Source organism: Coccidioides immitis (assembly GCF_000149335.2).
Source record: "Coccidioides immitis RS genomic scaffold supercont3.2, whole genome shotgun sequence".
NCBI classification, from domain to species: Eukaryota; Fungi; Ascomycota; class Eurotiomycetes; order Onygenales; family Onygenaceae; genus Coccidioides; species Coccidioides immitis.
Window position 1 is genome coordinate 1,054,606 of NW_004504309.1, and position 27,800 is coordinate 1,082,405.

Sequence of the window (27,800 nt, forward strand, 5' to 3'; positions counted from 1 at the left end):
GCACAAGAGCCACAATATTTGATTAGTGGGTTGCCCCGAAGTAATTTATAGATCTTTTGTCAGTTAGGAAAGAAACGCAGTAACTCAAAAAAAAAAAGAAAAAAGAAAAACCAAAGACCAGAAGAATAGAAACGGAGGTTTCGGGCCGGAATGTTCGGTATCCAGGCACAGCATGTTGACGACTGTTGAAGACTGGTTGCGAAGCTGTTTTGAGGGATCGGTTGCTCCGGGACGCGCCATGCTACCTCCCATGGCCCGGAATCCGGCTGGAGGGCGTAAATGCGAACATAAGCAAATGTCTATTTGTACGATTAAAGCTCTAACTCGTAGAAACACCCTCGAGCTCGGTTACTATCCTCGAATCCTCCAATTATCTTTCTCTCTGCGTCATGGTGTAAATCAAACTTCGGCGAAAGACGATTTTCGAAAAAGCAGGGCATTGTTGCCTGCCCTAGCCGCGCCTAGGGTCCAAGTACGCTTTTTCGAAGGAATTAGCCGCCAAACGTCACTTATCTCGAAACGGTTTCAACAAGTCGAATCCCCATTACCAGCATGGGCCACTAATCGTTAAAGACAGGCATCATACTTCTCTCTTTTTTTTTAAAAAATTTTATTTTCGTTTCTCATTTTTTCAATTAATATTGTGAGTTGCGTAGGGCTTATCTACCTATCCCTCGTCTATCAAGCGCGCTCACCATGCGATTATCGGTATCACTGCGTAGATTTTGAGGCTCGGTAGGAACTAGCATATCTGTAACGCTAAGGCCGCTGCGTCTAGTGGTAGCAGTCTGTCCGGGCGGGGGAGTCGAGCCTGAATCCCTCGCAGTGGAAGAGGGCGGGGGTTGAAGGGTTGGTAGAGTGGGAGCTGATGGATTTGTGCCAGGCGGTGGGTTGTGTGATTGATCGAACGAGTATGATGAATGAGATGACAATCTTCTCGTGTCTTGTTGCCCGGGTGGATAGAATGTGCCAGGAGCAGCGGGAGCAGGCTGAGAAGGATAAGCAGCGCCGGAGGCCGGAGCTGAGACGGGAGGTAGTGTTGGAGGTTCGGAGTATTCATATCCAGTGCCTGATTCACGACGTCCTTGGGAAGCTCGCTGTGGAGAGGAGCGGGAGGAATTAGAATTTGAAACGGATGGAGAATGGCCACGGGGTTGAGGAAGGGAAACCTCGCCGGGGTGGGGACGTTTGCGACTCACAGGATCATGATAAATAGCAGGGGCCAAAGATGGAGGCGGGCCTGTTGGTCCGGGTCCTGGTCTCCCGTAGGATGGGTGTGGCTGCTGGTACAAATTCACTGGAGGTGGCAATGTGTTTTCCTGTCCATGTGGAACGGCAGCAGGGACAGGAGGAGCCTGTGGTGGAGGCAAAGGCTGTCCATGGGCTCCATAGAGTAATACTCCATCGCCAGGTCGTCCCCCCATGCGTGCCGCCGCCTGAACATTCCGGAGGTGGGGGTACGCCGCATGGGCGGGAACAAACGCTTGCGTCTGTGAAGACACCGGCGTGAACATGCAATCTTGGTTAAACCTCACGCAATTGCTACATCGGCCGTCATGCGACGACTCGAATCCAGAGCATCGAATCTATAGGAATCGCGCAAGACATTCGTTAACATGACTGATGGATGGGGTACAGCTGTTGAGGAACTACACACCTTCCGCCTGCGACAATATCGACATGCTATCGCGGTTCGCTGTCTTGGAGCGGCGGCCGGATATACTCCCGAAGATACCGGGGGAGCGGCGGGTGGAGGAACGTACATCTCGGGGGCACGTTGATATGGACCAGGGTGGGGTAGACGATAGGCATCCGGCTGTGGATGTTGTACGGGTTGTTGAATCGTGGCCATGCCAGGGGCAGGAGGCTGATAATATGGAGGCGGCTGGGTCGTTTGAGCCTTTATGTGAGTGATGTTAGATGGGAGCTTAGAAATATCAAAGTGAAGTTAAAAGTATTAAAGACTAAAAAGGCAGGCAAAAAGAAGACAAAGAAGGCAAAGAGGCTGAGGGTATATATAAGAGGTTAATTCAGAAGAGGAGAGCAGAGGTGAGTAGAGGCGAGGCGGAGAAAGGGAGGAAAAGTATGATGGCGAGGAAAGTGGAAAAAAAGAAAAGAAAAGGAGAAAAAGAAGCATCAGAGTGGGCAGGGAGAGGGTAAAATACGGACAGGATACTGGGCGGGTGGAGGATATTCGGGTTGGCTGGCGGTCCACGGTGGCGGTGGGAGCTGTCCTTGACGGTGGGACTCGTTGGACATTTGTTGTTGCGGCCTTGCGAGCGGGAAGAGTGGGCAACGAAATCCTTCTTATATCGAACTAAATTTGTCTGCGTACCGTGATGCAATTGGGAGCAGGGATCAGCTGCAGGTCTGTCAGTCCAGCCCTTTTCCCAACGAAACGCCGCTGTTCAGGGAATGACGGCTCGAAAAAGCGGGACCGCTCGGGACAAGGGTTTTGGGCCGAAGAGAATGGCGCTTTTTCCGTTTGATATGCGATGCTGGTTTTTTATTCGCTAGGCGCCAACGATGGCCCGACAACGACGACTGGCAGTCACAATTCGTGGATCTCGCATAGCCCTTTTAGCCGAAAGTGTGTGAGCATCGAACAGACAGATGTTTCTCGCAAAAAGCGAAGTGATTGAGAGTGCAGAGAGCAAAGAGAGAGGGAGGGGGAGAGGGAGAGTTAGGTGTATGTGTGATGTGTGAGAGAGAGAGTGAGTGAGAGAGATGAGTGAGTACAAGATGTGAGGTTCGGTGCGAGGGAACGAAAGGTCACGATGCAGCACACCGGGGCAGGTGGAACACAGCGAGACGCGGAGCGGTCCCCCACTGCGGCCAGCTGGCCGAGAGCAGCTGACGCGGGCGGGATTCCTGTCCAGCGCGTTAAATACCTGAACAGCCGGGCCCTTCAGGACGGGAATGTCCGTCTTCTCTTCTCCTTTCGCTTTCTCTTCCCTTGCGCTGCCGGACTCCCTTTTTTTTACCCCCTTTCAGGAACGAGAAGGAATGAAGAAGCTCAATCCCGTGTTTTTTTATTTTCTTTTTTTTTTCCCCTCTGGCGACAGGCTACCGTCTCTTGTCTGCTTTCCTACCGAGAGCCAGTCCCAGTCCGGACCTCTTTGAAGAAAAGTCAGCGTGCTGGACCAGAGCCGGTCGGAGGAAGCGGTGAGCGGCTCGTCGATGGGGCCCAACCGGGCTGACAAGGATCGCCAGCAGAAAGAAAGGGGAAAATGAGAACACGATACAACGGACCACCTGATGGGAATGCTAAGGGAAACGAGGTGATCTTTACAGCAATCGGGCAATTTTGGGGAGTTTGGAATGCACAATAGGAGGGTTGATGGGCGCAGAGAGGCCGTTCGGAGGGGGAACCGTTTACCTTGCCAGCGATTGATACACGAACCCGAATTGGCTAGATTCAAGGCGCGAAACGGAGAACTATACGCAGCCGAAGAGGTAAGGCGAAGGACGATAGACAAAGGAGACAATGGAGAAAAAAGAAAAAGAAAAAGAAAAAGAAGAAACCCGCGATAAGGAGGAAAGGACAGGCGATGCGGCCGGGCGTGATGGGGTGTGTTGCGCAGCAGAGAATTGGCCGGGTGAGGGTGAGAAGGAGGAGGAGGAGGATTCGAAAAATTCATAGAAATATGGAACTAGTTACTTGCATTCACCGTATCCTAGCATAGAGTTGAACCAAGGGCGAAAAAAAATTAAAAAAAAAAAAAAGAAAAAGAAAGCGTGTGCCGTGCGTATTGGGAACTAGGTTCCACTCGCTCCCATGAAAGCAAAGGCCCCAAACCTAACTCTCTTCCGGCGCCTTTTTTTCTTTGGTTCTCGATGACTTGAGGGCCGTTCAACCATGGTTTCGATGGAACAGGATGGGTCCCCAGACAGCCAGCGTCCCCGGAGCCAGGATCAGCGTGCCGTTGAGCAGCGAGCGCGCGAGCGAGAGTTACGGCTCACGCAGCGGCAGCGGCAGAGCTCGAGACAACAAACATACATACATCCATACATACATACATACATCTAAAAACTACCCGGAGAGAACGCCGTACCGTACGTTACTTACCGAATGTACACGCTGTATACGGAGTATGGGGTAAGTTGGCTGGCATTGGCATCGTCGTGTCATTTTGCAGCACTCGCTCCTCCACACTCACACTCACACTCACACACACACGCACTGCCCGATGAATGGACCCTGTGCTCCATCCTGATGGAGTCACTCGCAGGTATGCTCCGGTGAACCCAGGAACCGATCGGATCGCTCGCCCTACAGAACGCCCATCTCCAGTCAAAACCCGACATCTTCACGAATCAGATCCCGCACACCCAGTGACAGGCATCACGAACTCCCCAAGGTGGACAATCATTCTCTCCTCTCTCCCCGTCTACACATTTCCACGCAAAACCCCCCCACTCGGACGATGGATCCGCGGAGGATTAAAAAAAAAAAAAGGGCAAAAGTCCAAATTTTAAAAATAAAATAAAAAGTTGAAAACAGTAAAACAAAAGAGGATGTCCCAAACAACAAATCAGAAATCAAAACACCATCGCCTCCTCCAATACGAAAATCCCTTGGGAAACTCGAGGCAAGCGAATCAGCGATCGCAGCCGGCTCGAGGAGCGGAGAGAGGGCGGAAGCCTCAGCAAGGTACCGCTGCCTTGGTCGCTCAGGCATCAAGGGTCCCGGCATGGGGGTGCAGGGCCGTCGATTCTGCATCCTGCTCCCCCCCATCCATCCTCTTATTAAGGTTACATATTATTATGATGCCTATCCCGCGACGGCCTTTTTCTTTTTTTTTTTTTTTTTTTCCCTCTCTTGCCGGCAGTTTGTCGATTCGATACAAAACAACCCCTGCGATCGACCGGGGCTTGGCCGTACCGCTGGTTGTATCGGCCTAGTTTTCCTGTATTCTGTTCCGGTCCGTTACGGTACCGAAACAGCACCCAAACACTTCTCACAAACAGCGAGGACACATCATAACACACAAGACGGAAGACATACACAGATTACACGCAGGCTTCAGGTCGGGATGGCCCTGTTTCGAGAGCGCAGTTTGACTGCTTTTGAAAAACGGATAGCAATCATTTCTTATCGATTTTCTTCAGCATGCAAGGTCAAGATCTCCACACATTGCTAACATCCCCAATTTCCTAAACCTTTGGCGGCCAAGAACAATCTGCAGCCGACTCGACATTCCTCACACCCAAACCCCAACTCTGATCCCATAACCTTGAATCCTTCAGCAAACGCTGGTCAAGGGGGGTGTTGCGTTAAAGGCATGGGTCCCTATATTTATGTGGGAAGTGGAAAACTTCACATCACGAAGCAACGGCACTTTTTCGCCTCTTTAGCCAGCTTCGTTACCCCGCTGGAATCTAAGACATCTATGATGCTTACATCGCTATATCAGAACCTCCAGTCCAAAGACGTGTCTTGTTGTTATCCCTGGCCATAACGAACCTCCTCCTGGTCAATTCCTCCTTTCAGCCCCTCCCGTGGCAATGCATCGTCACCTCCAAAACCTTTTACCCCATATTTTTTGGCCTTAATTCACCACGTCGCGTCGGGGACGGGCTCGCGGTTCTCCAATAACCTACCGGCTCCCACAGATCCAACAAGGTTGCTCACGTCCGACATGGACGACCATAGTGCCCGTCTCACACGGAACCATCCAAAATTCCAAACCTAGTTGAGAGCTTCTCCCAACCGCCCATTCAAAAGAAACGCCAGTAAGATACAGCAGCGGTAGCACGTCACCCTACGGAGGGTCGGGGGGACGTGGCCCGACGAAACCAGAGCGCATCATCCCGTAAATTAGCATATAAGCGTATGGGTAATCAGCCGGCCACTTTCGTGGTCTCCGGGGGGTGGGAAATAAAAATAAAACTAAAAATATAAAACAAGAATACAGTTCATTGGGTTGGGCGGCCATACCATCCACATACATACATCCAGCATATCAGCTGCAATGTACTGACCACCCCCTAGGGATAAGAGTTATCCTGAGATAACTTCGTTACGTAACTTCCGGGCTCCTCCTCCGCGCAAGTTCGTACAATCAATACACTTCATACGAAGTAACATGGATTAGCGTTTGCAAGAGCATATGGGGCACCGCCTGTCAAGGGTATCTGCACGATGAGGTTTATTGCTCCTGTCGTAGGACCGTCATCGTCTTTCTCAGCCTTATCCGTCAAGCGGAACATTGTGGGGTTGCATGACTATCAGCCGTGAATAATACTTTAAAAGAAAAAGAACGAACACTGGTAGCAATACGGTCTCCGTTATTATGACTGCAGGTTCCCAGGGCAATTATGTACACGTGTTCGGTACGGAGTACATCATATGGACGTACGGAACGAATTACGCAAAGAATTGCGACGGGACTCTCTTCTGTGCTACTGTTGGAAGGGAATGTCCGGAAGTGTCAAGGCTAAACCTCCCCCCCTTCGGCGGTTCCACTGGAGTCTGGATGATGATATTCTTCACCCCCCTCCAAAAAAATTGAGGAAAAAAAAAAAGAACTCACAGAAAGGATGTCAGGAGAACATCGGTGATACCCAGCGCCAAACTCGGGTGACCCAGATGAGCTCGGCAACTTTTTGCAGACTTTGAACTTTCCAGATGGGCTTAACCCCAACAAGAAAAAATAATAAAAGAAAAAAATATCTCTCGGAAAGGGGCTGTGTATTCAGGCCCAAAGGGGTGTGCATTTGGGCTTCCTCACATATCTGCATGTATGATGTATGTGCGTTAGATTCATACATGCATGCAGGACATCATTTTCCTCTCTGACCCAAAAGGCACCCGAGGCAAGAGAATTGTCAAGTTTCATCCCCCAAGACCCTCCAGACTCACTCGTGAAAACTCTGGTCCCAGCGATAGGGAGGGTGTTTTAAGGCCAAACGGCTCCACTTCGATCGCCAGACAGGCCAAGGAAAACCCACGCAACACGTTTTTTTTTCCTCCCCTAACTTAACTGAGGACCCCTGCGAAAATGGAGCGCATTTTGTATCCATACAAAACGGCTGTACAAAAGGGCGAGGTATACAATACATACGTGCAGATGTTGCACATATACGCGGTACATCCCGTGCTCCAGGTCTAGCCAGCAGTGAACCATGGATACAAAACAATGCTTTGACCCGGATTTAAGCAAGCTCGACGGCCCGCCCTTGCAGGACTCGCTGGACGGGCGAAGCGTCAACTCTGGAAAGACGGGTGGAAGCCTGGTACTGTAGGGGGAGGGGGCTGCAAGTCATACTTCTTGGAGCTGACAACCAACGAACGGAAGTGTGTAAGTGGGTCGTCTGCAGATGAAGTTCAAGTGGCAAACAGGACGAGTGGAACCTTGGCGAAAACTGAGACCCTTTCGGACGGCTTCTGTCCATCTGGGCAAACCCAAAATGGAGCAGGTTTCTCATATGTAACCGAACGTCTGGGACACTGCGGGTGTGCACGCGAGGGCCGTGGCGGAACTAGCCTTTCCCATTCTCCATTCTCCATTCTCCGTAGTCTTGTCCGATGTGTACTATGTCACAGCTCCACTTCCGGGTGTTGTCACCTGGGTCTTCACCGTCTTTATGATGCAATGCATTGTGACCAACGCGGTCCTGTTTTGCACCTACATTAACACACTTTGAGAGCAAAGTAGGATAGGGTTTCACAATGGTTCTGGGAACGGATATGTGCAGCTTTCAAGCACAATGACAGGATCGCACCACCCAGGAAAGCCGTCAAAAATCTCTCCTGTGTGACTGCTGACTGCCAACTTTCATTTTATGATTTCCCTCTGCCTTCGGCCAATGGCAACAAAGCATCATAGAAACAACGTGGAATCCAAGGATGAGGGCGGTGAGACATCGTTGTGGAGAGTTTATGTTTACGCGGTAGGTGGCGGTTCCTGGGAGCGCGGGCTCGCCGCTGGCCGGCGTCGACAAAAGGTGTTGTGGGAAAGGACTATGTGGCAAGATACACGGCACCAATCAACTGAGTGAACTTCCGTGGGTCATGAAGCGGCGCGGGCCTTGTGTCTCATGAGATGGGTGCGTGTTTGAGGTGCAGGCTGGCGTGGGCAACGGAAGAGAAAGGAACGAGGCCGGCGCCGGGCGCACCATGCGTTTCGCTGCCGGATTAGCGCGGTAAACTAATCGAATTTCAGAAAAACTGCTCGGACGGGTAATTTCTTGGGAACGTCGGTTACATTTCTACTCTGTAAGTTGCAATACATTATGACAGATTGCAATTGACCTGGAATGGAAGCGATCCTTCAGATGGATATCCTCCAATCCACGAGATAATACCGGAAGAAAGCCCAATACCGTGTCCCGGCAAAACTGTGAGATTTTCGTGCCAACAAGTACGACAGCTGTGCTTCAATTGGTAGAGTTGGTGCGAGCAGAACCTGGTTCAGTCACAGGACCAAGTGCGCCTGCGGGCGAAATTCAAATAATTGTGATTTTCGTGACGATGAAGCTGCCCTTGACGGCCCCGCCTTCTTGGATCGTATTGGCAGCCGAAGAGGCATGCAGGTTGCGGCCTGTTGTGGGAGGATGACTATGCTGCGAACCTGCAGTTTCCCAGGCTGATCTTCAGCCAGGGTTCATGGGCTCTGAACCGCGGGAAGACTTGTGATCGGTTATTAACTCGGCGGATAAGCGCGGTGTTTGAGGGAAAAAGGCATTTTACCACTGGGAGCAAGTGAATCCTCTGGCATCGAACTTCAATGGGCTGAACTTTTTTTCCAACCGCCATGCTTCATTCGTTGCGTTTTGATCATCGATTTCCAGATGGGGGCCTTGCTCACGGACAAGACATTGACATCTCGGCTTTCATACAGGGAATGGGAAAAAAAAAAAAAAAAAAAAAAAAAGGAAGCGTTTCGTGGCCGATTGGCCTTGTATTCCCGTGGTCTCCGCATCTCTCCAGGATCCCGGGAAATCTTCAGTGTCATTGCACAGGAAGATCGACTAGCGGGCCGCGGGCCGCTCCGATTTGAAACGGCGATCTCCAGGCTGAAAAGGAGGTCCCCATCTGTAACTTCACAATGGTGTAAAAACCAAACTCATTTTCACTGTTCAGGACGGATAGGGAAAAGAAAAAGCAAAGAAACAAAAATTAGGGGAAACGGCAGTGATGTTGGTAGGGTTCCTTCTTGGCTCTCGAGTCTCAGGGCCAACGACGGGCGGCTCGCTATCATGGGTTCGATTGGCCTCATGCTCTGCACTGTACGACGTCTGTGTATGCAGCAGCGGCACGTTGCATTGCGGATAGATCATGTGTCCTGTCACCGGGTATGCAGGCAACGGGAGAGGTTGTCGAAATGTGATTCTGATTTGTAGGTCTCATCCATTTTTTGCGACCATGATGTGTGTGATAATGCAGGCCAATCCTTGGTTTGGTTCACTGCATGTTCATATGCTTCGCACTGGAGCACATTATTTCTTGCCGCCGATCTTTTCATGTCTCCCACCGACTTGCCAAAACCGGCTATAAATCTATCCAGGCAAGCCAAGGAAACTCCGTCATCTTACTTGTTTTGTGAGATATTCCATTTCAAAAATGGGGCTGCATCGTCAACACTTTTGAGTCCTTGACATCAACAAAGATGCTCTGTCCAAGAAACCACGGCATCTGCAATCATTTCCACAACCTTCGCGGGGGAAGATTTATGACTCTTCGCCGTATGGGTAGAGAATAGTGCTGAAGATTGCGCGACACGTGCGACAACACTCATTGACCGACATTTTCTCTTTTTTTTTTCTTTTTTTTTTTTTTTTTTTGGGTTCTGTTCTGCTTTGAGCTTATTCTGCGCGTGATTCCCTCATCAGCTCTGATGCATCGCAAATTTAAATCCCACACCGCCTCGATCCTCGTTGCCGGTCCCCGAAGATGTCACGCCAGCCACAACAAAACATTGTTCAATCACAGTTTGGTATGCACGAAAGGCGTGCATACAGCCATGCCAGAATCCACATATGAAGTCATCATCAACATTTCGCATGCGCATGCTGCCTTGAGTTCTCGCCATGATGAACCAGATTCGACCAATTCACTGCAACGTCGGTAAGGCCCTTCCAAATACCCAATTAAGTGTTCAACTTCCCGCTTACCCGCCTTACCCACCTGCCTGGAGCCTTTAAGCTGCATGAGCGGGGGTATATTGCTCCCTCCCTGTCATGAAGCCGTTGGGCAGCAAGGAAGACAACAGCACACACAAAAAAAGAAAAAAAAAAAAAAAGATCTCGGAAAAGCGCCAATCGCGATACTTACCAGGTACCTCGTTTGATACGGCCTTTGATGTAACAGTACAATACCGTACGAAACAGTCGAAATACGATAACACTTGGCGGTTCTCTCTCTTCGATGGCCGACGGACAGACAGCAAAACCCCTGCTCGTCCACGTTCAGCCCGCCCAAGTGGTGTCCAATAGCCAGCTCCCGGCGGCATGGGCAGGAGAAGCGGTGATTTTGAACACCAGCATCCAAACAGTCACATGGTGTGGGAGGCTGGACTTCGCGCCAGCTGACACGCATGGCCCCCGTCCAGAGCGGCGACAAAAACGTGCCCAGCGCCTCGGACTGGCGAAAGGAACGGGCTAATGACATATGGGCGGTTCCGGCACTAATGCGAGGCTGTCACCGCCGGTTGCGCAAATTAAAAGCGCGCGTCGCCCGAATTGCGAGGGTGGGGCAAGGCCCATCACGGCTGTTATGCTTTGCCGCATCCCTGTCCCTTCCGCTTGACCCGCATACGCTGCTGGTCATGTGCTCTAAGCTCAGCCAATCGCACCGCCGCATCACCAGCCCGGGCGCCCGCCACCTGCTGCGTGCCAAGCCTCGTTTTGATCCCGGCTGGATGGGTCATGGTCCTCCCTGGATGACGCTGCGACTCCATGGCGTTGCCGGCGGACGGTCGACCGTGGACGGTAGATCTTGGGGTCGCTACTGTACCAGCTCAATCGAGCGGTTCGCCTACGCCATCCCAGGGCTTTTCCTTTCGACGCCCGCTCTGGCGTCAACGCCCCCCTCCCCTATCCTTCCCCCTTTGCAAGCGCCGTGATATGCAATTTCAGACCCATCATGGCCATGTTCCAATGAATATACTCACCTGCCTCATCACAGTACCTTTGCTCTCATGATGCGAGATGTGTTGAAAAGGGACTGTATTTCCTTCTCCAGGACTAGCATGCCGGGATTCAACAGCCACTCCTGGACCTGAGGTCAGGCCGCTTGCCCCTCACGCCTTCGCGCCCTCGTCCGCCACTCCTAACTCCCCAAGGTCCATGAGATACACATGTATGCACCGTGCCATATGCATTGCTTCGTTGGCGATATCACATTTGCACAGCCTTCACCTGTCCTGTTGCGCGCACATACATACATCCACTCCCCCTTACATTCATTTCTCCTTTGCTATATCCAGTCACCACGTGTCACGACATGCTGCGCTGGTTCTGTTCGGCGATTATAGTCCATCTCTTCACCTCGAAACTTGGGGGGGAAATTCGCATCCGCTGCGAGAACATCGCCGCCTTGTTGGGCACCAATGCAACTATGATCTCATCCTCGCCTTTTTTTTCTGACCTTATTTCCTGCCCATTGGGGCAACCGGCCACTTGTGACGCCAAAACAATACAGGTCCTTATCCGATTGCCACCCCTCGGAGCACAGTGCACTGGTGTGTTTCCCTTGAGCGATGCGTTTTGATCCGGGCTTAACAGACGGACAAACAACTCCGAGATGCCATTCTTCAATCCCCATCCGTTCAAGGTATTCTATTCTGGCCCACTGATCCTCGCGCCCGGGCGGGATTTAGCCCTTGCCGACGGGCCTCATCCGGAACGTATCTGGATATGGGAAAAACGTGCATATGGAGTGCTCTCATCGGATTTGCGCTCGCATTTGCTGTGTCAAAAGGCTAATGCCTGCACAGGCCGTTTCGGCTATGCTGTCTCCTTTTACCTGACATACAGTTGCGACTCGATACGAGCCGTCGGCTCGACATGCTCACTGCATACCCGATCTCTTTTTGAAGTTATGCTCACTCCAGCACGGCATCTCCTTTATTTACTGATTCTAGGTTTCTTTCACTTTGCGTCATCTTGTATGCGTGTATCATACAGTGCATCTATGCCCACACACATACATCCATTCAGCAAGCCATATATAGCTAGGAGATTAAGGTACATAGAGTCACCAAGTTGATCTTGCAGAATCGATACTAAAATCTAAAATATACTAACCTTGTATACTCTTTCAACCGAGGCTGGCTAGATTTTGAGACGAATATATTCTAGGTGCAGTCTTCATCCTTTTCTTCGGGCCGAACCTAGCAGTAACCCTTCCCCTGTATCTCCACCATTCATCACCAGTGCTTAATTCCAACCGTTATGCGGATCGATAGTAAGTCGATTGGCGGGAATGGCTTGAAACCAACTTCCTCAGCCGAATTATCTACCGGGTGACTCGCATAAACCCCCGCTTTATATCTCAAACAAGGGTGTATATGCATGTCAAAGCAAGTGCCCGAATTACACTCTCGTCCGCAGACAATAACGTTTGAATATGCATTCTTACTGCATGTATATACGTACGTACGTACGTATGTGCATACATACATGGAGCGACAATATCACCATCTCCCAGTTGACCCTGTATCTTCGATTAACAGGGTTTTCTATGATACTTCCAAGACTTTCCCAAAGGCCCAAAAAAAAAAAAAAAAGAACCAAACTCAAAAAATTTTCTTTGAAAGAAAATATTGTAATCTTTTTTTTTTTTTTTTCCAATCCGAGCCAGTGCTGATGAGCAAATGACCAGAGAAACCGTAGGGAGAAACTTCTCGTGTTTCATGATGCCCGGAGGGGGAACACGGTCTCCATGTCAAATCTCCGAAACCGCATCCGCAAGCCTTCAGAATCGGTTCTATGGTAAACTTTGTTCCAAGCATCTCAACTTCCCGCTCAACGAGCAAAAGGCTAATTCCTTCCCACCCATTCCCCCGGCCTACATGTCACGAAATCGAAACACCATCGCTTGGGTTGGTTCTTGGTCGAGCGATGCTGGCAACGAAGCTTTTTCAAAGCCGGGGGTCCCGGCTTCCAAATGTTTCCTCCCACATCTCCTGATATTGGTCTCTAATGTAGTTCCAACAATTGGGCATGGACGCTCAAAAGGAAATGAATCAAGCACAATAAAGGGGGGGGTGTTTAACCTCACGGCTACATTTGCGTTATTGGTCGAAAGACTTTGCGCGTAAACCTGGGGAGGTTGAACTGCAAAAGTAGATATCTGGCTGAGTCGTGTCCCCAAGCTGACCTGGCTCTGCCTACGAGGAAGTACTGCCTCCATCCGGCTCCTCATCGTCATCGTTTTGCTCGTTTTCGTCCAGATCAGGCATCACAACGCTGTTCAAGTATGTGACCTGTCCAAGTGGCAATGCCAGTCAATACAAAGCATTAGAAGATGGTGGGGTTTGGCAAGGTGGGCTCCACAGGCGATAAGCGTGTCCAATACGCCTTATTGTTGCTGCTGCTGAAGATGCCACATCATACGTAGGGAGAGCGGGAGATGGGCTAGTGCACGCAATGTGAGACTGGAGGGTGGTCCAGTCGCCTGAGGGCAGGGGTTAAGGAGCAGCATCTTTCGGAAAAAGGGTCCAGATGTGGACACCCAACAGCTGCCCAGGACTGAAAAGGTATCGGGGCATCCCGGCCAAGCGACCAACAAAGCTGATCCCTTTCTTTACCCGGAGATATGCAAAAAAAAAAAAAAAAAAGAAAAGAAAAAAACGGGATTATTGGGTCTATGGGTAGCAAGACAGATGAAAGTCAAATGCTGATGTGCCCAACCTCCCCAGCGCTTGCATCAAGAGGTGGGACGGCAAGGGTAAAACGGAGTGGCAGGGTCCGTGCAAAATCGAGACGGTTGTGATGTTGTGTAAGGCCGCAAGAGGGACCAAGGGAGACGAGTATGGGATATGGACTTACGAAAGGAACCATGATTCCGATAATACTCGCAATCCTGTCCAGCGCTTCTGGGCCCAACAGATCCTCGTCACGGAGTTGCTTGTTGAGCGTGAAAGAGCGCAGTCGGAGTAGTTCGATGTTCTTGTTCTCTGAACTGTAGCCCTAGAACCGAGGAATCAAGGTTAGCGCATTGAAGGCGGGAAGGCTTCTTTGTGTAGCGGAATGGGAGCGGCACAAGGCCCGTATGCGTTGCAACGAGAGCCCACCGCGAAATGCGGTACAGAGGGCAATAGTGCAACCAGATATCGTAGTGTGAACTCTGATCAGGGCTGAGGTTTCAGGGGGGGGCCTCAGTGTGGGAGAACAGCATGGAACCGAGCCAAATCCACAAAACAGCGCGCCCTCTTCGCAACCCCGTCGTCCGTTCTCCATGAACACGCTTTTCAAAATGACCTCAGGACTCGTCAAATAAGCAGTCAAGCGTCGACAGCCTTGTTGCTCACATCGTTGATGCCTTCATGGCGTTGAGACTTTGCACCAACGGCGGCGACCAGCCTTCCAAGCGAAGCCCCATGAAGACACACCGTCTAAAACGAACACCACCGAGTCAATAGCATCTACAGCAAGCTTGAAAAGGCCCGCAAGTAAACCTACAAGGCCTTCCTCCGCAAGATATGATGAGACCTGATGAGATGAACCAGTCGGCTCGTTTCTGTTTACACGGCGACACGCGTTTTCGGCTGTCTCGGCCCAGCCAGACCGTTCGCAACACTCGCCAGCTGCCCGATTTTACCTCTATGATTTCATCCACGGCAGTATGGAGGCATTTGAGATACAAGAATTGATAAGAGAGTGATTGTTGCGGCCCAGTTGGTTCGCAACATCAGGATGTGTTGGTGATGTCAACACTCGGTGACCAAAGAAACATTCCCTTACCTTCGGTTTGGTTTTCAAAGCGGTTTCTTGATTTTGACTGATGAAAGCCTTCACTACCTTCTTTTCTTCGTCAGGAATATCGTCGAAAATTTCCCTTCGTATGTCGGAGTGGCCCAAGACGCGCTTGATGCGCTCCGATCGCCCGTCGATGTCTTGCCTTAGAAGGGCCAGTCTTGCCGCCTCTGGCATCCATAGACCCGAACCTAGCGAAGTATAATTAGACAAAGATCTTGCTGAGGCCGCTTCGATCTGCTGGAATGTCTCGTCTCGTCGATGCCTGAATTTGTTGACAGTGCTCCTTGGTGGATGTGAGATTGCCATATCACTAGGTGGTTGGTCACACAGCACCCGAGATACCGAGAGCGATCCTCAAATAATTTAAATGATATGGGTATGAAGGCTTTGAGAGACCTTACCAACGAAGCACTTCCCTGGCTCCAGGTGGACGTAGTAAGCCGCATAAGGTCCTTTACGACCAGTCCGGGACCTATAATGATATGGGTCAGAACCTTGTTCAGCTTAGAAGGAGGGATTAAAAGTTTCTTGGCTTACCATGCCGCTGAGAAGTGTGGCTGAATGTTGTTAGCATGTCATCATCATGCGGCGTGAAGACATCACGGAAAAGCGAAGCGTCGTAAAGGGTATCTGGATTGGAACAACACCTACCTTGTAAGGCGTAGGGTCATTGGTAAAACGGACATCCCTATATATACGAAACACCTGGATGCGTTGCCCAGTCCATCAGCATCTAGGAAACCGCCTTGTCCGAACAGTGCAGCACTTCAACCTACCACGTCCTTCACCGGTAGTTCAGGAATAGTACTATCCTTTTCAATAATTTTCTCGGTCAATTTCTCCACGAATGCCTCCCAATCCTTCTGTGACGTGCGATAATCCGAATCATGCTCTGAACGGTTATAAGAACACGTCGAGTAAACGCAAAGATAATTGTAGAATCCAGAAGGGGGGGCTTACTCTTCAGCCAGTCCCTGTCATTGTTCGCTTTCAAATCTTCCAGGAACAGCAATGTATTCGGATGAATCGTGTGGTCCTCATATGGCGTGCTTCCCGGATCTCGGGCCTGAGGAAGTTCTATATAGACTTCTTTGCCTGGGCCCAGGCCCGTCCGCACACCCTCTCTCCATAGGTCTGTTAATTTCGAAGCTCGAGTCTGCTCCGGCTCCCTGCCGCCTTTGCCCTGCGATATCCTCTTGCTCTTCTGCTTCCCTTTCCTAGCTGCTCCGCTACGTTTTCGACCGTTGTCATCACTCTCCTCGTCTGTATCGGGGACCCAGGGGTCCGCATTCGTAGAATCGGGGCTAAGAGGCGGGGAAGATATGGGCGTTGGGCAATACTCTGCCTCGGAGCTCTCAGCATCTGCAGGCAGGAAGTATTTGCTCCTTTTCGGCGTAGATTTGAGAGTGCCGTCTTCTTGTGGCAAACTGGCCGCAGTTTTTTGCCTTTTCCCCGGCCTTTGTGCGTCGGGAGAGGCGTCGGCTCGCCGATTCTTTTGGCGCTTGGCGGACGCGTTGGGGGCAGTTCGGCGACGTGCAGCGCGAGGCATGGCAGTATTGTGATCGTGTCTGATTCGTAGATTTCCTGGGGATATCGATAAGATAGGGACACCGGTTTCGACCAATTTGGCTACTTGGGATCGCGGTCTTTTTCCTCGAAAGCCTTCAAGTAATCCTTCTCTTCAGAAGCAATTCCGGCTCTATATGAAAGACGTTGGAACTGGCCCGAGCTACGGAGAAGCTAAGGAGCAGCTAAGCTTAACTAGTTAACTAGAGTTCGTCAACTGGTTCCCAAGATAGCGCCGATTCTGCGCCCCAAAGCAGTTGGAATCATCCTCTGAAGTATTTTATGATTTTATTTCTCAATTGTACGGAGTACCATAGAGCGTTATCGAATTCGTCTTCAAAAGTCTAACTAATTTCTTGCCTGCATTGAGTGTCAGCTGCATCCGTCCGTCTGCCAGTTTGGTGAAAGCAAGAAATCGCCCTTCTCGTCGGTATCCTTTTGGCGATTTAAGCAGAAATCATTTGCAACAAAATCCCGGGAACTGAAAGCCGCTGCAGATCGGTGTAACTGGGTTTGACAATAGGTTCACTCATATTTGTTTCACTGAGTAGTCAGCAGGAAACCATTCATGCCGACGCTGATGGGACATTGCTCCGGATCTCACTTCCAGACGATGACATCTGCACGGTCCTTTGAGGCTAAGAAGCTGAAGATCCTAGGCTCTCTATCTCTCCCTGACGAAGAATACACGGATTTGTCACCCAAGGGCTCTGTAGATGTCGGCATTAGAGGTTTAATTCGGGACATTAACCGGCTCCAAGGACTTGTGACAACGAGCAGCTGCGCTGGCCGGATTAGCGTTTTCCTTGAAGGGGCAGGGTTGAGCGCAGAGCCGTCGTCGCAGGACGGTGGGGAACGAGAAGAAGAAGAAGAAGAGGTCGGCGGGGAGTTGTCGAGTGCTCAAACGAGACAATTTGCCTCGACTGGCGGGAAAGGCAGCGGAAAATGGCAATTTGTCTCGCATGATCCTGTGAATATCGACCGATCTCGCCACTCCTTCCACGAGCTCTTCGGCCTCCAACCTGGAAACGGCTCAATCAAAGCGGGAAAAAATAGAGAGATGCAGCTTGTGCGTTTTCATTTTGAGCCAATGGTGAGCCACATTGCCTCCCATAAGCAGCAAGTGTTGTGGAAAGGAGTGTGCATTGTTGATATCTATCTAGATCCTCCATATCATGGCAGAGTCCCTCAAACATGCCCAGCCTGTCCTGGCCGCAGCATCAAGTGCCGGCTTTCGCGAAAGCGGCATCCAAGGCCTTCGCTGCCTTGATGACTCGAACGCTTGCCCCATTGTGGCCGTGAGGTCATCTGGATTGGCGTTGGAGTCCATTATTGGCTACGTAGAGAAAGGGAACTCTCCGGAAGAGTCCACTGTCCGCAGTCTTGTGAGCGAAGAATACCTCCGGATGCTCGTTTCTATCGCCAATGAAAGGTTCCAAAGCAACTACGGTCGAATGGACAGATTTCGGACCAAATTGTTATCCCTATCTTCAGGATCTCCATCCAACTTATCGTCCCAGAAAAGGGAGTGGGAGGATGCCGACCGAAGGAGGGAGAGGAAACGTGCTGAAGGACTACAAAGGAGAGAAGCGGCAAGAAAAGCCGCCAAACCGAATGATAAGACACCCGAAAGCGAGGATGAGATGCCCCTTGATTTCCCTGACGCCCAAGGGTGAAATACTGGTAAAAGCCATTACGTCGCTAGTTATACGGTAGCAAAATGGCCGAAATTCCTTTTTGTTATTTTAACTCCTCTTTTACTTTTTGATTCATACATTATTCTTCCAGCCAGGCATATTAAGGGCCTTTAACCTGGGCTAGTAACAAGGGGAGGGCCCGCCCCGACAAAAACAGACAAAAACAGAACGCAACAGCCTTTAATACCCTTGCCTTAAACACCCTAGATGGACTTCCCAATCTGTCCTCAACTCCTTGTCAACAATACTCTGTACCAACAGCCATCTAGGGGGTTAGGGCAAGGGAGTTAACAAGACGTTTAAAAAAAAAAAAAGAAAAAGAAAAAGAAAAGGGAGAGGGAAAGGGCAAGAAAAAAAAAAAGAAAGAGGGAAAAGAAAAGAAGCAGACCCAGGGACACGACCAGAGCCATCTAATGCCCGAAGGCACAAACAGTACAACTAATAAGGGGAAACCCCCAACGAAGCTCAAAAAGCCAGCCCTAGGGCCCCATTTCCCAGCCCCTAAGGAGCCAGGGGCGCCCTTGCGTTTCTCCGTGATGGCGCCTCACGGATGGCCTTAAGGCCCTCTGCGACCATCCCCTGCAGGACCTTAGTTTCGTACTGGACGGCCATGTTCCACTTAAGATGAGTATGGCTAGCCACAAACTCAAGCCGAGCAGGGCCAAAAGGAGACATTATTCCAGGGCGGGGAATCCAATTGTTTGCAAGAATCTCTGGTCCTGGATTCTTGCGTTCTATACCTTTGGCTATCAGGCTAGCAAATTTCTGAAGCATCACTTAAGTTAGCTGAGAGAATTTAAACAACCCCTGGAAAGGTAAAATGTAAAGACTCACGTTCACATTGTCTTCAGTAGCGTTAGACTTCTGAACCAATGTGTCGAAGGGCCAAAATTTTGTTGTCTCTGGGGTAGCCTTATATGAGGTCTGATCATTGGCAGCAGAGTAGAGAGCTGCTTTTTGACACTCAGTGAACGTTGGGCAACGGAGTCCAGCGTTTAATAGATCCAGAAGGAGACGGCTATCTAAACCAAGTGTCCGTTTTTCAGAAGCACGTGCAGCTAGAGTCTGCAGCTGGGAAAAACACGCAAAATGAAGCGCATTGCGATCTTCGACGCTGTAAAGGGTAGTTGCATGCCATGGAAACTGAAGCAGAAAGTGCAGTAAGTAATCAATATTCTCAAAACTAAGATGTGGAGGAAGCTCACTTTGTAAAGTGTGCTAATCAGAGCTTCGTAGGTACGCTGAGGGCATTTAGTAGCGAATGGAGCCTATTTCCTATTAGCTCACCTGGACAAGCTGGTGTCAAGCGAAGCGAAACGTACTCTTCTGGGCATCTCCGCATTGCGGATCATACAAAAAACCTCTTCTGCAGTGAGAAAGCTTTGGAAGCCAACAGAATAAGGGTCATTGTTGCGAGTCAGAATTGGTTTCCCATCTCTCCAGACAATGCATTTCGCGCGGGGGAATAATTCTTTAAGAAGCTCGTCCTGAGAACTTAACTCGACATCGATGTGGCGATCACCAAGACGAGGGGGAGCTCCAGGTAGGCCTCTGTTCAACCATTCAAGGGTCTCTTTCGCATTTGCTGTTGTGAGAAACTCAACATAGCAATCCATTGTCTTCGCAGTGGATCGGTCCATGATGATGTGAACTGCAGTTCCAAGATGTAAGGGAAGCAACTTTGCTCTGCGGCCCATAAAGTGGACAACCTCTTGTTTAGAGATACCATAGGGAATCTTCATCAAAGTCAGTATTATGACGCGTTGGAAACAACAACTCAACTTGAAGATGCCCTGAAAGTTGCAGAGTATATCAGGGTGACACTTACATTCATGAGTTTTAGAACACCTCCAGTGGGAGGAGAACTGTATCTTGCTCCATCATCAATAGGAATTTCAAATGGCTTTCCTTGAATTGTGATAATGTTGTTTGCAACTGAGATATCTTTCACTTGAGCCAAAGCATCTTTATTGTTGCTAGTAAAGGTGGTTCTTGCCAACGGTGGTGTAGCAGGTGCCAGTGTAGTTTGTGATGTTGGTTGCTCTCGAATAGGCTCCATTCTCCTGTGAGACTCTTTCTGAGAAATTGCAGGGTGAATATTTCCACCAAACATGGGGGCTGGTTTCAGGGACGGGGGAACAATTAGGGGACCTCTATAATCTTGCTGGTTTGGTGCTGCGGAGCTTTGGAACGAGTTATGATAAGATCCAGGGTTCTGATAAATCGGGCCACTACGAGATGGGGGGCCGATTGGAGGTTGCATTCCATGATCCTGATTCCCACGAGTGAAATTCGCGTTGAACGGGTTCATACCTTGATGGCTGGCGTGGTGTTGAATAGGCGGCTGAATTGGCAGCTGATGGCCTATTTCTGGACCACGGTGAGCCTGAGTCGGCGGAGCATAAGGCCAGTGCTTGTTGTTAGAGTTGTTTCCTGCAGAACCAGCCATTGACACAGAGTAATATGGTCCAGAAGGAAGGTTTGGAATGACAGCTGCTGAGAATGAAGGCCAAAAAGAAGGCATGCAAGAAGAATATGAAATTTCAAATCCAGAAGCGTAGGGCTGAGGGTTGAAACGTTGATGGGTGCATGGAAACGGAGCGGCAGGAAACGTATACACAGGGGGATGCGAATGTTTTGTGGGAAAAGGAATTGATCCTTCTGTGGGAACTCGGTTCACTTGATAAGACGGAGCCTGGACGTGTTGTTTTTGCTGCTGCTGTCGTCCCTGGTAACTAGGGATAAAAGGAGGAGCCTCTGGGTTCATGTGACTTTTCCCAGGGAGATATCCGTGATCTTTACCATCTTGACTGTTGATAACATTCCGGGACCCTTTCGGGAAGAACTTAGGTTGTTTTCCTTCGTCAAAGGTCGGCCGACGTTTGAAAGCCGTCGCTCGTGAAGTCCAAGCCGGCATATCGATGGTATCGACAATAGACAACGAATTCCCGCGGGCTCTATTCCAGCCTCTTCGGGGACGGAACGAGGAGGGTCTCGCCATGATGTCTTTCCTTAGGGTACACGCAGGACCAACTCAGCCCGAGCAGGGTGCCAGTTACATAGAGACGAGAGCGTCTTTCTGCAACAGGTCAAATGCCGAGATCAAGAGCGGATACGCAAAAAGGGTTATGATTAGAGGAGTTGAAACAAGACAAAAAGCTTGATGAGATTGAAGAAGACTGTGATTAAATGAAGAGAAGCAAAGAAAGAGAAAACAAAAATTGCAAGCGACAACGACAACTCTATAGCCTAGTGCCGCTGAGTCGTGCATGATTAGTCGGAATGTTCACAAGACATGACGCCGAGGGATACTTTTCTCATATTGATTGCCATGCAGCTCTGAGTTGTGAGAGAGAATCCGCCATCAAGCACATTGCCTGAGGGATGGCAAAGAGAACTGAGGTACTATAAGAAGAATAAATAATAGAATGGCAGAGGTACATGAGCCTCAAGACTATGCTCAGGAGCTGTTATAGTTCTTGCCAGGGTGAAAAACGATTATATCTAATTGATATCACAGTATGCTTGATGCTGAGAGAGGTCTGTGGGTATACAAAAGGGACTTCTTTGACCGGAATATGTATTAAAGGTCAAAGAATTGTGGTTAACCAGAGGATAAATCCGAACATTCTTAGAATAATGCCAATTCTAGTTGAAAGTGTTGGGAAAAGCCGCCATACTTGTGCAAACGGAGCTCTAGAGCACTGCGTTTGAGAAAGTTCTATCTATTTTGATAGAACTGCACTTTAAGAAAGACATATGACTTATGAAAGGTTGAGCAGGAAGGATGTGCCCAGTCGCCAAAATGGCCTATACAAGTGTGGAAGATTGCCCCTGGTGATAATGTAGCCGGGAGAATGGAAAGCCGAAGATATCAGCTTATCGAATATTTTGAATTTGGTACTAGAAATTTGACATGGGATCCTGGCATTATTGACCAAGCGGTTCAATAAAGGACATAGTCAGAGAGATGTGGCAGATCACAGATATCGGTACCCGGGACATCTCTGCCCGGACACTTATGGTTGCATAAATTTCCGTGAATATTTGCGCTGAGGTAGTAGCTAATCATAAAAATACTAATCGAACTGCAAAGATCTTAGTATCTATAAATCGAGGACTTGAAGGGAACACTCACTGGTGTCAAAAAGGACTCTGCGACAAATCTCGCCCTTGCATTTAACTATGAGTTTATTAGCGGACATACGATACTTCACAGCTTGAGAATTAAGGAGAATGCGCAACAGCGGTTGGGTGCGTACAAAAAGTTTCATCTCGGAGATTTCTTTGTCCACTTCTTCCATAAATTGTATGATGAAGTCTACCAGCTTATGCTTTAACATGGCTTCGGTGTGGAAATTCGTTATCAAGAAGGATATATCGTAACCCTATATGTATAGAGTTAATGGCTTGCCCTCGTATAGGTCCTTCTGGACATGTAATACCTTTACGGGTTTTCTTCGCAGGATAAAGAACGCCTCCGCTCGCTGCGTTAGGAAACGAGTGAACTTGTGTACTAAGATGTGCTCAATCTCATCGGCCTGTTTAATTCGAATGCTGACTCGAACGCTATTCACACTAGGTTCGATAAGAACTTTCTCGTTCTCGTTACGTGCAATCGTTAGGGGGTTGAGGAGAAGCTCCGGCGAAGTAGCGGCTTCGATTTCAGGGACATTGTGCCTTTCTGAGGTCTGTGAGGCAAAGTTTGATACAGCAAGAGCGGCCGTCAAGGAGGATCGAACGCATTGAAGGTATGGCCGTAAGGATTGAGACTAATTTACGGTTAATCATCCGCCCGATGTTATATTTCATAGGTGCCTTACCATCCTGCTGGAGGATAGATGCGTGGAAGGGCCGCGTTCGCGTCGTCCACCGAATCGAAGAGCTTTATGATAACCTGGGACTTATCTTCTTATGTGTGGCATAGAGCAGTGATCAGCAAATTATGGTATCGAGTTCGTTTATCAATGCAGCTTGTAATCAATAGGAGATGGGCATGCTTCTGGCCTTGCGACTCCCGCCGATTGTCGACGTTGGATGCCGTGGAGAGTTTGCACTGTTTGCTTCTACCCCCACATCGATCCGTCTGTTGACCTGAACCTTTACCACGAACGGCGGTTATGTAATGAGGCAAAACACTTTCCGGTGCTGATATCCCGCTATTCTATCGACCTTGCAGTCTTCTCCGCGAAAGAGTCTTGAAACATGGCTACCATACCCGGTGAGTGTTTGGGTTTTGGCTGGACTAGTGCCGACCTTCTGCTGACATGTGCTCTTTCGTAGTTATCGTGAAGCATCAAGGCAAGCGGCTTGAGGTCGAGATCGACCCTGCTGCGAACGGCGAGACTTTCAAATTCCAACTCTATTCTCTCACAGGAGTTGAACCAGAACGCCAGAAGATCCTCGTGAAGGGTGGACAACTCAAAGATGATACAGAACTTTCCTCCCTTGGGGCAAAACCCGGCCAGACCTTCATCATGATGGGAACACCAAGTTCAGGCCAGGCTGACCTAACTTTGAGGAAACCGAAAGAAGCGCCTAAATTTCTGGAGGATATGACAGAAGCTGAAGCTGCTAAAGCTGAAGGCGCCACACCCGCTGGCCTCCAAAACCTTGGGAACACTTGCTACTTGAACTCGACTTTGCAAACATTACGAGCTCTTCCGGAGTTGCAAGAGGAGCTACTAAAATACAAAGCTTCGCGACACCCTCAGCCCAGTATATTTGGTTCCAGCACCACAGATCTTACGGCTTCACTCCGAGACTTATATAAGCAGATGTCCGAGACACAGCAAGGATTCCCTCCAATGATGTTTTTGAATGCCCTCAGATCCGCGTTTCCTCAATTTGCACAAAAAGCCAGGGATGGCCGGGGTTATGCGCAGCAGGATGCGGAAGAAGCTTGGTCACAGATCATTACTCAACTCCGCCAGAAACTGGTGATCAAAGATTCCAACGCCGAAAGCTCAGACAAAGAGGTGTCTTTCGTTGACAAATATCTCTCTGGGAAATTCGATACTATACTTGAGTGCGATGAGCAGGCTGCAAGAGATGCGGGAGAAGTTCCAATAGAATCTACCGATGTTTTCTTCAAATTAAACTGTCATATTGGCAAGGATACGAATCATCTCCGGGACGGCATTATGGCCAGTTTAGAAGAAAAGATTGAAAAACATTCGGATGTACTTGATCGAAACGCCATGTATACCAAAAAGTCACGAATTTCTAGGTTGCCGAAGTATCTTACAGTCCACTTCGTGCGATTCTTCTGGAAACGCGACACACAGAAGAAAGCAAAGATCATGCGCAAAGTCACTTTCCCCGCTGAGTTAGATGTAGTTGAGTTTTGCACAGATGAACTAAAACAACATCTTGTCCCCGTTAGAGATAAGGTTCGGGAGATTCGGAAAGACGAACAGGACATGGAGAGAGCTCGCAAGCGCCAAAAGAGAGCACACCAGGAAGAAGAGCAGGCGGCTACCATAACCGCAAGCGAACCGTTGCAGAAAAAGAAGGAAGCGGAGTCAAAGGCATCCGGTGAAAGTGGAAATGACGGCGGCCCACCAGAGGTTTACAAAACTGATGCTGAATATGAGGCAGAGAAAGCAGCGTCGCTTCTCGCCGCGAAAAAGGAGCTATTCAATCTAATTGATAAGTCTCTGGCTGGCGATGAAGGGGCCAACAAGTCTGGACTCTACGAGCTGCGCGGTGTGATCACCCACCAAGGTGCTAGTGCAGATAGCGGTCACTATACGGCCTACGTCAAAAAGCAAGGAAAGTTTGTGGATGATCCCAAAGCTCCCGGCGGAAAAAGGCGGGAAGAGGATGGCAAATGGTGGTGGTTCAATGACGAGAAGGTATCTGAGGTTGGAGACGAGAAAATTGAGACCCTTGCCGGTGGAGGTATGTTCCAATTTTCGTCCGTTCTGGGCTGCTATTTTCCTTTTTCCATTTTGATTGTCTCCTTGCTAATCCATGCGAACTTTTTAGGTGAATCCCATTCCGCCCTCATCCTTCTTTATCGTGCCATTGACTTACCCACTGCTGAGGAAGTCCAAGAGTAGGATGGCCGTCAGCCCATATCAAGCCCATAGATCTCTTTGGGGTAAATCATGTCTTTCTGGCCCAAAAATTGGTGATGAGAAGCACGAACTACTGTTACATTATCATTATAGATAGCCTACTGACAAGTGAATGAAACAAGTTTATGTTCACTGTGGAATCTAAATTCCATCATATAGGCCTACTCCTTGGACCTGGAATTAGACCATAAACTTTAGGGGTTCTTGTTATGATATTCAAACCTAAAAATGCTCTACCAGTCTTCCAGGGTGCCATGCGATGAAGGGTTTGTGAATGCCGCTGGATATGTATAGTTGTATGTGACATTCAAAATACGGAGGTACCTGTGCTCCATTGCCCCAGTTACATTCCCCATACTAAGATTATCAATCTGCCACCGTATGCTCAGTTTAATGCAACATTTTGCAAGCCAACCAGATATTATGTTTCTCTACCACAAAAGAAATTGGACACAGGATCATAATACGCCCCAGTTATCGCTATGACAATCGAAGCTGTCGGCCCAGAAGATTCCGGCGCATTTTATCCTATTACCGGGAATCTGCCTTAGCCTCTCAGCTGTGATGATCGTCGGGATGATCCAGCTAGCATGTCTCTGTATCTTTTCCTTGCACTGTTATGAAATGCAACACTGAGCATTACATCTTGAGTCTCACTGGCTTGGGCTTCAATTTCTTTGGAGAGTGACACAGGAATATTAACACCTCGCTTGTTGGTTCACAGGTTGCCTTTAGCAACATGATGACTCTAATGTTTGCTCTGCTTGCCGTTTTTCTTACAGTGGTGTCTGGTTTGCAGACACTTCCCCAACCGAGTTGACAAAGAGACCTGGAAAAAGTCTCTTTCTTCGGTACCAAAAACAATCTACATTGACTCCAGCTTTACGCAAATAAAGGACAAGGACGGCTTGACGCATATACCACCCTCGGCATACGAGTTTGCTGAAACGTTCGCCAGCGATCTTGAATGGATTTCTCGTACCTCATGGAAACTGGAGCGGGTTGATCGTATTTCAAAATGTGGAAAAGGTATCTATCTCGGCAAATCCGCCGGATCTGCGAGCAAACTCATTTATCAAAACGGAGAAGTTACGGAAGAAGCGTATGAACTCGAAGTCCAAAACGACCGCACCGGTGCACGTGGCATGTGGTGGGGAACTAGAACACTGTTGCAGCAGCTTGTCCTTTCTGGTGAAGACCGGCTAATGGTAGGCCGTATTGAAGACGCTTCCGCCTATTCACCACGGGTTATATGCTTGACTGCGGTCGCAAATTGGTACTCGCTGTTGTTTCTCAAGGAAACGTGCACGTTCGCCTCGTTCTTCAAATGTCCGAGTTTCGATATCATCTTATGGACAACTATCCACTTAACCATGGCCCTAATGAGACTTGGAACAGGGTGTACTTGCACTTTTCCCCAAGGCCTGAAGATCCGGAGTTGAATCCTCTGGTGGAGCGACGAAATGAAACCCTCTCGCGACGAGAATTCGAGGACCTCCAACGGCATTGCGTTTCGCGCGGCGTTACCGTTATCCCAGAGATCGAGGCACCTGGCCATGCTCTCGTAATTACGAGATGGAAGCCCGAGTTTATCAATTTCACCGCAGGCAAAGCCGTTCGGATCTGGGGAACTTATGAGCCAGCCGAACATCTGTCCATCGACAAAAAACTACCATCGTTCAACACTGGCAGTATAACCAATCCCACTTGTACGAGCTTGAACCAGCTGGGTATAAAATCATTAACTCTGAGGATTAGGTTTTGTATACGTCCATTAAGAACGATCACACTCCTATACTTTCCGGCCCGCTACCCTCAGTTCTACAACGTTTCGTGATCTTTCCATTTCTCAGACAGGGAGAACTTGCAATGGGAACCTTCTCTCATTGACCCATACAACATCGAAGAGCAATTAGATTCCAAGTCCAAGGGGCTCAAAGGGGCGACCATGGCTGCCTGGAACGACAATGGATACGATGCCAGTACTCAGCTAGAAGCATATTACACCATGAAAATGGGTATTCCACTTCTAGCCTCGAGATCCTGGAGCGGTAGCCGTGGTGTGAAACTCGACGAAGCAGGCTCTACCGAATCTCTGTGGATTCTCAGCGACATGGCGCCGGCTCAAAGCTCAGAAAGGTGGCTGGCAGTTGAAATGAATGGCATTGATCTTCCAGATTCCCTAGTTTCTTGGAAACGTAGCGATTTCGACCAAAAAAAAGGCCCTCTCATCATGGGCCTCGGGAGCAAGGGTATCGACTACCCACTGATGCTCGATGTCACTGGACCATTTACCCTTTCTTCAAGCGATAGTATACTCCTTTTGGATGACAGTGGAAGCCTATGTTTCTTAGCCAACGGGATTTCTTATCCTTTGTGCCACGTCGACGAACGGGATGGTTTTGATCCAGGTCACCCAGGCCGTATCTGGATCAATGCCAGTAGCTCAAGTCACGAACCAGTCAAAGTGCCTCTGAACGCAAGTATTACGATTAAAACAGACATATTAAGCGGCAGTCTCATTTGA

At 49.3% G+C, this 27,800-nt stretch overlaps 10 protein-coding genes across 10 annotated transcripts; 5 read left to right on the plus strand and 5 right to left on the minus strand.

The window, feature by feature from the left end:
• Positions 1-659: 659 nt before the first annotated feature.
• On the minus strand, positions 660-1,852 carry CIMG_05854 (C6 zinc finger domain-containing protein; the record flags this gene model as incomplete). Its single annotated transcript, XM_001241957.2, has 2 exons — positions 660-1,586; positions 1,658-1,852. 2 exons carry the CDS (start codon positions 1,850-1,852, stop codon positions 660-662), a joined length of 1,122 nt encoding a protein of 373 aa, XP_001241958.2.
• A 3,468-nt stretch (positions 1,853-5,320) lies between these two features.
• Positions 5,321-6,213, minus strand: CIMG_11622 (uncharacterized protein; the record flags this gene model as incomplete). Its single annotated transcript, XM_012358619.1, has 4 exons — positions 5,321-5,408; positions 5,605-5,765; positions 5,957-5,991; positions 6,123-6,213. The coding sequence occupies 4 exons, from the start codon at positions 6,211-6,213 to the stop codon at positions 5,321-5,323; spliced, it is 375 nt and encodes a 124-aa protein (XP_012214042.1).
• A 1,599-nt stretch (positions 6,214-7,812) lies between these two features.
• Positions 7,813-8,563, plus strand: CIMG_05855 (uncharacterized protein; the record flags this gene model as incomplete). Its single annotated transcript, XM_001241958.1, has 3 exons — positions 7,813-7,896; positions 8,072-8,148; positions 8,281-8,563. The coding sequence occupies 3 exons, from the start codon at positions 7,813-7,815 to the stop codon at positions 8,561-8,563; spliced, it is 444 nt and encodes a 147-aa protein (XP_001241959.1).
• A 1,574-nt stretch (positions 8,564-10,137) lies between these two features.
• On the plus strand, positions 10,138-12,230 carry CIMG_05856 (uncharacterized protein). The gene has a single exon (XM_001241959.2). The coding sequence runs from the start codon at positions 10,542-10,544 to the stop codon at positions 11,067-11,069; it is 528 nt and encodes a 175-aa protein (XP_001241960.2). The 5' UTR covers positions 10,138-10,541; the 3' UTR covers positions 11,070-12,230.
• A 333-nt stretch (positions 12,231-12,563) lies between these two features.
• On the minus strand, positions 12,564-16,572 carry CIMG_05858 (TIGR02453 family protein). The gene is made up of 8 exons (XM_001241961.2): positions 15,889-16,572; positions 15,705-15,820; positions 15,580-15,633; positions 15,466-15,485; positions 15,330-15,400; positions 14,914-15,116; positions 13,999-14,139; positions 12,564-13,433 (listed from the first exon to the last, which is right to left on the minus strand). The coding sequence occupies exons 1-8, from the start codon at positions 16,475-16,477 to the stop codon at positions 13,338-13,340; spliced, it is 1,290 nt and encodes a 429-aa protein (XP_001241962.1). The 5' UTR covers positions 16,478-16,572; the 3' UTR covers positions 12,564-13,337.
• Positions 16,573-16,842: 270 nt separating this feature from the next.
• On the plus strand, positions 16,843-18,492 carry CIMG_05859 (tRNA wybutosine-synthesizing protein 3). Its single transcript, XM_001241962.2, has 2 exons — positions 16,843-17,587; positions 17,658-18,492. Exons 1-2 carry the CDS (start codon positions 17,063-17,065, stop codon positions 18,168-18,170), a joined length of 1,038 nt encoding a protein of 345 aa, XP_001241963.2. The 5' UTR covers positions 16,843-17,062; the 3' UTR covers positions 18,171-18,492.
• A 200-nt stretch (positions 18,493-18,692) lies between these two features.
• On the minus strand, positions 18,693-21,192 carry CIMG_05860 (uncharacterized protein; the record flags this gene model as incomplete). Its single annotated transcript, XM_001241963.1, has 5 exons — positions 18,693-18,956; positions 19,026-19,334; positions 19,397-19,459; positions 19,514-19,927; positions 20,020-21,192. The coding sequence occupies 5 exons, from the start codon at positions 21,190-21,192 to the stop codon at positions 18,693-18,695; spliced, it is 2,223 nt and encodes a 740-aa protein (XP_001241964.1).
• An 871-nt stretch (positions 21,193-22,063) lies between these two features.
• Positions 22,064-23,174, minus strand: CIMG_05861 (arp2/3 complex 20 kDa subunit). Its single transcript, XM_001241964.2, has 5 exons — positions 23,015-23,174; positions 22,637-22,963; positions 22,454-22,579; positions 22,330-22,374; positions 22,064-22,279 (listed from the first exon to the last, which is right to left on the minus strand). The coding sequence occupies exons 1-5, from the start codon at positions 23,015-23,017 to the stop codon at positions 22,271-22,273; spliced, it is 510 nt and encodes a 169-aa protein (XP_001241965.2). The 5' UTR covers positions 23,018-23,174; the 3' UTR covers positions 22,064-22,270.
• A 172-nt stretch (positions 23,175-23,346) lies between these two features.
• CIMG_05862 (ubiquitin C-terminal hydrolase) lies at positions 23,347-25,407 on the plus strand. The gene is made up of 3 exons (XM_001241965.2): positions 23,347-23,412; positions 23,475-25,094; positions 25,182-25,407. The coding sequence occupies exons 1-3, from the start codon at positions 23,397-23,399 to the stop codon at positions 25,253-25,255; spliced, it is 1,710 nt and encodes a 569-aa protein (XP_001241966.1). The 5' UTR covers positions 23,347-23,396; the 3' UTR covers positions 25,256-25,407.
• A 456-nt stretch (positions 25,408-25,863) lies between these two features.
• On the plus strand, positions 25,864-27,800 carry CIMG_11625 (uncharacterized protein; the record flags this gene model as incomplete). The annotated part of the gene is made up of 4 exons (XM_012358620.1): positions 25,864-25,871; positions 26,073-26,375; positions 26,498-27,003; positions 27,127-27,800. 4 exons carry the CDS (start codon positions 25,864-25,866, stop codon positions 27,798-27,800), a joined length of 1,491 nt encoding a protein of 496 aa, XP_012214043.1.

What these genes read in the sequence shown, in the direction of transcription:
- CIMG_05856 (XM_001241959.2), top strand. Translation starts at nt 10,542, where the DNA reads ATGGCCCCCGTCCAGAGCGGCGACAAAAACGTGCCCAGCGCCTCGGAC.
- CIMG_05858 (XM_001241961.2), bottom strand. Translation starts at nt 16,477, where the DNA reads ATGCCTCGCGCTGCACGTCGCCGAACTGCCCCCAACGCGTCCGCCAAG. An exon ending in AACTACCGGTGAAGGACGTG is followed by an intron (nt 15,634 to 15,704) that starts GTAGGTTGAAGT and finishes CAACGCATCCAG; the next exon opens with GTGTTTCGTATATATAGGGA. An exon ending in TCGGAATCATGGTTCCTTTC is followed by an intron (nt 13,434 to 13,998) that starts GTAAGTCCATAT and finishes CCACTTGGACAG; the next exon opens with GTCACATACTTGAACAGCGT.
- CIMG_05859 (XM_001241962.2), top strand. Translation starts at nt 17,063, where the DNA reads ATGCCGACGCTGATGGGACATTGCTCCGGATCTCACTTCCAGACGATG. An exon ending in GTTTTCATTTTGAGCCAATG is followed by an intron (nt 17,588 to 17,657) that starts GTGAGCCACATT and finishes ATATCTATCTAG; the next exon opens with ATCCTCCATATCATGGCAGA.
- CIMG_05861 (XM_001241964.2), bottom strand. An exon ending in TGCGAAGAAAACCCGTAAAG is followed by an intron (nt 22,580 to 22,636) that starts GTATTACATGTC and finishes CTATACATATAG; the next exon opens with GGTTACGATATATCCTTCTT. An exon ending in TCTCCGAGATGAAACTTTTT is followed by an intron (nt 22,375 to 22,453) that starts GTACGCACCCAA and finishes ATAAACTCATAG; the next exon opens with TTAAATGCAAGGGCGAGATT.
- CIMG_05862 (XM_001241965.2), top strand. An exon ending in TGAGACCCTTGCCGGTGGAG is followed by an intron (nt 25,095 to 25,181) that starts GTATGTTCCAAT and finishes CGAACTTTTTAG; the next exon opens with GTGAATCCCATTCCGCCCTC.